The sequence below is a fragment of the Pundamilia nyererei genome, unplaced genomic scaffold, assembly GCF_000239375.1.
Source record: "Pundamilia nyererei isolate P.nyererei 1_Seehausen unplaced genomic scaffold, PunNye1.0 scaffold00024, whole genome shotgun sequence".
NCBI lineage: Eukaryota > Metazoa > Chordata > Actinopteri > Cichliformes > Cichlidae > Pundamilia > Pundamilia nyererei.
In genome coordinates this window covers 1,449,476-1,458,857 of record NW_005187425.1, presented here as the reverse complement: position 1 = coordinate 1,458,857, position 9,382 = coordinate 1,449,476, and the positions used below count along the sequence as shown (strand labels likewise).

General features: G+C 38.9%; 1 protein-coding gene across 5 annotated transcripts in view; it reads left to right on the top strand.

Annotated features, from left to right (window-relative positions):
• Positions 1 to 5,525: 5,525 nt before the first annotated feature.
• The window catches only part of LOC102204077 (atlastin-2-like), a 19,085-nt gene continuing 15,228 nt past the window's right edge, over positions 5,526 to 9,382 (top strand). For 2 of the 5 annotated variants that reach the window (XM_013909431.1, XM_005727351.2), the window contains exon 1: positions 5,527 to 5,821. In XM_013909431.1, the coding sequence (XP_013764885.1) occupies positions 5,749 to 5,821 (73 nt within the window). In that variant the 5' untranslated portion in view covers positions 5,527 to 5,748. Of the gene's footprint in view, positions 5,822 to 9,382 lie in introns of all 5 variants that reach the window. The other 3 variants (XM_005727352.2, XM_005727354.2, XM_005727353.2) reach the window with 3 other exon arrangements.

Below are 9,382 nucleotides of genomic sequence, written 5' to 3'. Positions count from 1 at the left end.
ATATAAGTTCTGAATAGCATATTTTAATTTAAACATCTATGTTGTTAAATTGGCATCCATGAAGGATTTGTGCCATGTTGTTAAGCAAAAAAGATACCAGATTTCTGACTGCTGACTCAACTGCACCATTACCCTAAAAACAGATTTAAATGATTTAGTTAAAACTGCAACAATTCGTCATGAAAGTGGTCACATGGGAATACACATCCTCAGTAAGAAAACTATGCTGTTAATTAGCCATAAGGTTATCTTAAACTCTACAACTGCACCCGTAACTACAATTTCACAACATATTTAATAAAAGGTACTGCAAATTACTTAATACACAGAACAAAAATCTGAACTCACCTGCTGCTGTGGTTTAGTATTATTAGAGCCATTGTTTGATTCTGTCATCTCTTCATTAGCTGCAGAGTAAATCAAAAATCCCTCCTTCTGGAAGAAGCTAAGCTGAGGAGGAAACATCCCTTCAGGACTGACTCTTTCCAAATCTGTTTCATAACAATGCGACAGCACTATGCTACACCAACAATGGTCTTAAAAAATTATATATTTTAAAATAAAATAATTAAACATACCAACAGAAAATGGGTTTTAATCTAGTTTAAACCACTGGATTTAGCTATATTTTGGACAGTGTTTCCGGAATGCAGTAGCTAGCGAGCTGATTGGAGAACAAAACAGCCAATTAGAATTTTTACATCCATGTCTGTGATTGGTTGGTTTTGCAGCACACTGTACAGAAAGAGTTGAGTGTGCAGGGAGCAGAGATGTTGAGAGCGGAAGACACACTGAGAGCAGGTCCTCAGATGTCTGTCATAACCAATTGGTCAGAACACGGAGTAGAGGTCTGAGCAAGAGCAAATGCCAACGACTGAGCGAGAGGGGCTGTTATTGTGTGTGTGTGTGTGTGTGTGTGTGTGTGTGTGTGGATAATGGCAAAGACTGAAATACATTTCTTGCTCACAGCAATGAATTTTGTTCGCTCAAATTAAGCTTTAAAATAATTTTCTCCTTAAAATGCAACGTTTGTACTTGTAAAAATTATTTACGTTCGTTCAGAACAGAGGCACAAAAATAACGCCATACTATGGCGGTCTAAAGGTTCTGTCACTGTTCTCTGACCCGCTTTCTAAACTTACCAATTGTTGTCATCATGTGCGTCTCTCATATTTCTGCTGGCTGATGGACCGGCTAATAATAGCACAGACACAGATTAACACGACTGCTTTCGCTCTCCCTTTCAAAAAACCAATTACTTTCCACCTGTCAGTTTCACAGGCATTAACCTCCTTCTCCTTGTGTTCCTTGACCTTTTCCTATGTATAACTTTATCTTGGCCATTATAGTGTGAGGGAGAAGGGGTGGAAAGGAGCCTATTACACAGCTAGACATAATAATCCTAGCAAGCCAGATAATTTAATTAGTGTAGTTTTTGATCACCTGTGTGAAATATTTATTGATTATTATATTGATTGTGGTGCATGTAAATGTGCTCTCTCTCCTTTTTCGAAAGAAACAGCTACATCTTTGTCACCCCAGACAAATACAGTTTACAACTGCATGTAAAACACTCAAGATTAAAACTTGGACATTCTCCTGACACACTGAATGTGTATCGGATTAGTTGACTACAGGAAAGACAAGTGAGTCACCTCCAGCGACTCCTAAATGTCACATTTAATCCTGGGATGGAGCGGGATCTCCAGGATAAATGGGGGTTGTCCCTGAGAGAGAGGAGTGGTGATCCGGCATCTGTCAGACACTCGATTGCAGTTAACCAACTTAAACCTGAGCAGCTGTTTAAGGTGAGCTTTGAAGCCACTTTACCATTTCTCTGTCGTCCCTTTAGCTCTGTGTGTACATTGACTCTATTCATCTGTGTCCAGTATAGTTTAGAGTGTTACAGTCTAGGAACATTACAATGCCCTTGTTTACCTTCCCTAAACAGCTTTGTTAGATAACAGAACTTGAACAAGCATTTCCTAGATAAAAAAAAATGCCAGTGCAAACTCACCTCACTTGCTACCCTAGCTAATGCAAACAGTCCAAGCTATGGTTACACACCTGTCACCAAACCGCAACCTAAGAATGGCAGATGGCTGCTCCTCCCCACATCTTTTTTCTATTGGAGGTTTCTTCCTGTTAAAAGTGAGATCTTCCTCACCACCAAAACCAAGCGTTTGTGCACTAGGGACTGTGATCAGTGGAGTTCTTTTATTTTTTTTGTAGGGCCTTTCAGACAATATAAAGTTCACAGTTCAATTCAAAATCAAACTGAACTGAATTGGATGTGTCATCATGCCAATGAAAACTCACATCACTGACTTATCAGACATGTAATTAGAGGGTATGAAGAAAAGCTGCCCTCCTTTTTAGCAGAGAAACTTTACGGGATGTCAGTCCTGTATTTTGGATGTGAGCAAATACATGAACTGAGTTTATCACACTAAGAAGAGCTTTTATAGCTTTTTGTTTAGTAACCATTGTGACTGAGAGCAGTTAGAGCCATAAAGTTAGTAAGCAGAGTGCAGCTTTTCTCTAATGTCTTGAATATATGGCTAAACATGTGAGATAAGTGCTTATCTTTACTATGGGCAGTTTCCCTGTGTCAGCAAAATTAAGCTTTACTAAAGTAAGGAAGAGGAATATTTTGCTGAAATTGTTAAAAAAATGGCTTCTAGTGGCCACAATATGTAAATAAACAAATGGTGAGTTAGTGAACTTTTGAAGGAAATAAAACTGAAAGTTATGCTAGTGGGCTTGCGTGTGTGTGTTAATTGCTAATAGCATCCTTCTATGCTCGCAATGACAGTTTTGGCGTGTTAAGATTAGCTAATCAGTGCTAAACACAAAGGAGCTGATGGTACATATTGATGTGATACAGCGCAAATGAAAATGTATTAAATTTTCCTTTCTGGTTTTTGTGTTGTTACATTTTGATTTGGGGGGACAGATGCCCTCACTACTTCCAAGATTAGGCCTCAAACTTTAATCTTGAACAAAGGTTATCATTAGGGCTGGATCAAGTGCAATCATATCACACTGCTGCTGGACTTCCCATGATGTACAGAGCAGTTCTTGTACACTTTGCCCACGTATTTTACTACTGCATTCCATTAACATTTGTCTTCTCTCTACCCCAGTGTGTTTTTTCATCATCTCTTTATGTTCTCCTTGTCTCGCTTCTCTTTTCCCTGGCCCCCAAAGGTCACAGCACATGGCGGCCCCTCTCTGAGCCTGGTTCTGCTAGGTTTCTTCCCATTAAAAGGGAGTTGTTCCTTCCCACCATTGCCAAGTGCTGTTCTTAGGGGATTGTCAGATTGTGTGGGGTTATCTGTTTTGGTATTTAACCGTTTCCTCCCAATAGCGGTCAAATGTATAATGCCTCCAACCGTACCTAAGACTGTGTAATAAACCTCTAGCCCAAAAATCTATTACTATTACATAATCTCAGTGTTTTAGTTTTTGAAAATGTCCATAAAGATCAATTCTATTCTAATCTAGTGGTGGCAGATGATCATATACGTTACTGGAATTAATAACAATGACTGAAATATTGTGTGATCACAAAAAACTTAAAGTAAGATATACTCATTCAACATATGCCTCCAAAAGTCAAAGCAGTTCAGCAGAGGCCACCCAAGAGGCAGAGCTAAAAGGGAACAAACAACAGCTTCGATTGATCTCAGTGACCACAGTGTATAAATATACATCCCACACCCAAGTTTCAGTTTGCCAATAAGAATTGTCTTATTTAAACAAAAAAAAGAAAGCTGAAGGGTTGTAGGCAAAAAAAACCCTCCAAAAAACAATAACAACAGGTAAGCGGAGCCTAGACCAGCCCTAATTTAATACAAAAGAAAAGCTAAGAGCCTCTTTCTCAAAGGCAAGAAGGAAAAAAACATAAAGCCTCACAAGAAACCAAAGGATGCTTTTAAATAGAGGACAGAGCAACCATTAATCACTCCCACCTAAGAGAGGGAGAGAAAGCAGAGCAAAAGAGAGAGAGAGAGAGAGGAAGAACACACAAGGAGTAGACATGTAACACATGAAAGCACTCAACTTTCATTGGCTTCATAACTGTTTAAGTATAATTTATTCTGCTCCTTTAAGTATGTCTGTATGTAAAGACATATTTCTGATTGTGATTATCAGATAAGAACAAGAGTAGTAGAGAAGAGAAGTGAAGCGCCCAAACAATAAAGAGTGCAGGCAGGATCCCACAAAAATGTTGAGGAAATAGATATAATTTCCTTCAAGATCCCTATCTCACCCTCTACAGATGGGAGGCAATGTTATTAATGATGGTAGCATTGGTGAACCAATGAGACCTAGTCATGTTAACAACAGAAAAATAGAATAAGACGATAATGTTGTGGCTATCACGGCTAGGTTAAAGCAGAAGCTCTGAATGTGTGACATGTAGCTCTCATCACATTTCCTGACTCTTTGTATAACATTACAAAAAGAAACTATGCATGGACTCTAAAACAGTTTTTTTTATTAAGCTGTAAACATGTTTTTTTAAATTATGTGAAGTTGGGATTCTATTGGAACTAAGTCTAAAAAGAGACCCACAACCATCTTCTTTGGCTCTTCTGATGGGATGCTGAGGCATTCCCAAGCCAGTCTAGATGCTTAATCTGTCCAGTGTGCCTTGGGTCTAACCATGGCCTCCTCCCATGTCCAAAGAGGACATGCCCCAAAACTCCTTTGGGTTGTCCAACTATCTTAACTGGCTCCTTTTCAATAACGAGGAGTAGCAACTCTCTGAATTCCTCCTGAATGACCCAGTTCCTAATGCTATCTGAAAAGGAAAAGCACAGACACCTTCAGGAGGAAGCTTATTTCCCTCACATGTATCTACCATCTCATTCTTTCAGTCCTCTATTGGCTTTGATTTCCACTGCTTGTCCCTCTGTGGTATCTTGCAGGATCCTGGTAGGTGAGGTTTATTGGTCAGTCTCCCTGGAGTATTTAAAAGCTGACTGTTTCAACTTTTGCAGCAGTTTTGGAATGGCCTGTCTACCAGCAGAGTTCTCTGTTGTATGATGGAAGCAATGTACAAAGCATTTGGTACAACTGGTCTGTTGGCTATTCTTGCTTATGCTGTTGCTGAGAAGAGCAAAATAATAATGTACAAAGAACTGAAAGAGTAACAAGTGTTAAAAGCAATGAAAAGTGTCCATTGCAGACCAGTACAGCATCCACACTGATGCTGATGATGCACCAGACAACAGCAAGACCATAAGGTATTTGAACTCCAGTTGAACTGCAGCAACTAATTGAGTCATGGCCTCTAACTTGGAGGTGCTAATCCCCCACAGAGGTCCTGATATCTTCAATAAATAAAGAATAACTATACTTTTTAAATTATATTTTTGTAGTAAACAAACCCTAGATGCCAATAGAAGTGCTGTCAATGCCCACCAGGGGGCTGCAGCTCACACTTTGGGAATCACTGCAACAGGGGGTTGAGAGAACTCATTGGTACGCCCCTGAAATCAGACTTTATGCTGGTGTCAGGGGGACGAAATTTAAAGTTTGAATTGGTGCAATGATTAGTTGAACGTGTGCTGTAAACTAATTAAAGAAACACTTGTTTTGCCTCTGGGATATCTGTAAATAGTTTGCATTGCTGCGGCAGCAGCCACGGGGCGGGATATAACTTCAGCAGAGTGCGCGAGGAAAAAAAAAAAAAGACGCTCCTTTGACGTCAGCAACGGTAGGTTTCAGTAGTCCAAGATGGCGGCGGAGAGCGGGTTGGTTAACAGAACTCACTTGGAGAACAACTACAGCCACGGACTCGATGGCAAAGGTAAAGTATTTTTATTTGTGCGAAAAGACGTGTGACAGCGAGCTGATGGGGAGAGTGAAGCCGGGACAGCGTTTACGAGTTAAAGTGTTTATGTTTCGGTGGTCTTTGTCCCAGTCAGGGGGGTTTACCGTTAGCCAGACGTTTCTGTTTTCAGTTGGAGAGACCCGTGGTGTCCTGCCAAATGCCCCAGCCAGAATGTGTCTAGTGTAGCTCGCAAACAGAGGCAACTTGGTTTAAAGTCTGCGAATTTTACTTGAGTTGAAATGAGGGTTTGAGTCCTCACTGTTAAAGTGTGGGTTTTTTCTTAAGTAACTTGGGGAGAAAACGCAGCTGTAGAAAAGTGATTCCGACCCGGATACAAAATTCAAACGCGACACCTGTCTGCTCGTTTGTCCGGGCCGTCACTTTCACCTGGTTTCAGGAAGGACCCACGGCTTGTCCGCGCTTTTTTTTTTTTATTTTAAACTTTCCACATCCTGCATGCTCACTATAAACTGCCTTAAAGTGCTTTCATTCTTAAGTTTGAAACCAATGTCCTTAAACCGGATTGTAGGCAATACAAATCGAGTAACGTCGCGCTAATCTCATCCCACTAATGACTGGGATATTTTTACATACCCTATAAGTAGTCTGCTCACTTTGTTAGCAGACCTAAACAAGGTAATTGCCAATCAGATCTGCATTTGCTTGTGTTTTTTAGCAGAAAATAAAAATATCATAGCCGTGAACCTATGAAGATAATGTAGATCATTTGTCTCCTTTTTCATTTAGGTTTTTTGTATTGAATTTTATGTATTTTGTATATTCCTTGGCAGAGTTACATTAGCCTATTGCCATTGAGTGTAGTTGTGATGTAATACAAAGCTCTGACTTATTAACAATTTTAACACAAACGCGAGAATTTAACGTTTTCCAGATGATGATAACATGTCTTTGTGATAAAGCTTCTTAAGCCTTCTTTTCATCCCAGTGGGCAACTTCTATACCGTGCTGAGGAAAGTGGTTTTGCCATTTGTTTTTATTTTCCCTCCCCACACATTTGTCACACAGATAACCTGAGTAAATACAATATTCAGTTTTTAAATGAGGATGTAATTTATTAATGGAAAAAAGGTTAGCTACCTGGCCCTGTGTGGAAAAAGTAAGTAGCCTCCCTTATAAAATATGACTAAACACATTTTTGTGACCTTTCACTAATCACACCCAGCCCTGATTACTGCCAGACCTGTTGAATAAATAAATTATGCAAACTGAACCTGTCTGACAAAGTGAAGTCGGCTAAAACGTCTTAAAAAGTAACACATCAAGGAAAACTCTACTGAAACTCAACAAATGAGAAACAAAATCATTGACATCGATCAGTCTGGAAAGGATTACAAGGCTTTGAAACTCCAGTAATTCACTGTAAGAGCCATTATAAAAAAAAATGGAGTAAACTTGGAGCAGTGGCGAGCTTTCCCAGGAGTGGCCTTTGGGAAAGTATTCTGTGTTCTGATGAAACAAAAATTTAAACTTTTTGGAAGTCAGGATCTGGCCACTTGCTCTAATTGATGGAACCATAAATTCTACTCTCTACCACGAAATCCTGAAGGAGACTATGTGACTAGCAAGTTCAACCGCACTCACATTATGCAGCAGTACAATGATCTGAAACACACCAGAATAGTCCAATTCTGAATAGTTTAAAAATAATCGTTTTGGAGTGACCTAGTCAAGTCCAGTCTTGAATCCAATTCAAAGGCTTTGGCATGACCTTAAACAGGTTGTTCAATCTCAAACCCTCCTGTGTGGCGGAATTAAAGCACTTGCGAAAAAAGAGTGGGCAAAAATTCGTCCACAGTGAAGTAAGACTCATTGTTATAAGCCCTGTGTGTGGCACAACCAGGTGTTAGGTTAGGGACCAGTTACTTTTTCACACATCAGGTGTTTTGGGGCTAATTTTCCCTTAATAAATTAAATCATTAAAAAAAATGAATATCTTTGTCTAATATTAAAATTTGTTTGTTTTTAGTTATAAATCAGAAAGGGGCAAATACTTTTTCACAGTACAGTATATTTAATTGTCTGCTAAAACTACATAGGCTACTACCTCAATCTTTTATAGCATAACTTTTTAGTAGATTTCATTTTAGGGTACAAAAGTTTTTTGACACCCAGGAAAGGGATTGTGACCTTCCCATAAAAGGAAAAATCCACAGGACTATGATAAAAATACTTTTAATCAGTTTAGAATAGAATAGCCTTTTATTGTCATTGTACAGAGTACAACGAAATTGGAGTGCCACTCCCTTGGTGCAAGTTTCAATAATAAATATAAATGTAAAATATAAAAAGTACAAAAAAACAATCGTAAGTACTTTGGTCTTAAAAGTTGGGTTTAGTTTACTTAACCTTAAAATACACGTTTTGTTATCAAATAACCATAAATAACATGAAAAAACATTTTGTTAAGTAAGATAACTGTTTACATCAATAGATAACCCCTGAGAGAGCTAGATGTCATATAAATAGTCTAAACCTGCAAAAATAAATAAGGCAACTAAATCTATATTCCTTTACAGGTAGAAAGAGAGGTGTGGAAGGATTGATTTCAACATGCAGCAAATTTTACAGGAAATCTGCCATTTTTTATAGATCGTGCCAGGCTAAACCAGCAGTTTGCATAGAGACAATTTTCATTTTACCTCATTAAGACTGTGGTCAGGCAACAAGATATCCTTTTCATGTTTAACCCTGTTAAACAGACGGTTTGATAAAAGATTGTAATGGCTTTTACCTGCAACAGTTCCTTCAGTAATACAGTGAACAGAAGTGGTGTGCTATATCTTTGCTACCAGCTGTGTGTAACAGAAAGGAGAGGCTGCAGCTTCACCATAAACCATCATATAATAGCTATTGGTCTAAATTGGACTGTTAACTTGCCCATGATACTTTTCACTGTTTTACTGAGCTGTGGTCATAATGGTATGTTGAAATCTACAGTTGATGTTAAATGTTGTTAAAACCTGTCACATCTTTCCCGTCTATGTTGCCATAACTTCAACTTGTTTTACAAATGTAGAAAATGGTCTGTTGTCAGCAGTTTAATTCAGCGTACATTTGTTAAACCAATTCAAAATATTTGACTGAATACTAAAGAGTTGCTGCTGTGACAGTCAGGAATCCTTATCGTGATAACCCTTCTGTCTAGTTTGGAACACACCAGCTGACTCTGTGGCAACAACAACATTCACTCCGGTTGCTCTTAATCTGCACTTTGTCCTCGCAGACTTCACATTGGTCTGCTTGCTGCAACTCAACATTTCCCCTTGTTGACTCGTGTCCAGAGAGGCCAAGTCAGGTTGTCTTTTAGTGTTGGAGTGCAGGGAATTTAGCATAGCTGCGTCTTAATAGCCTACAGTGAACTCCTCCTTCTTTATGCATTGAATAAAAAAGTATCACCTAGTAGTTAACATGTATATTCTGGATGTGCTATGGCTGGAAGAAGGAGTTTTAACCAGGCTTGTGACTAGCTGGTGTTACTAATCTGTGGTTGCAACAGTAGATTTTTGCTTGAAATTT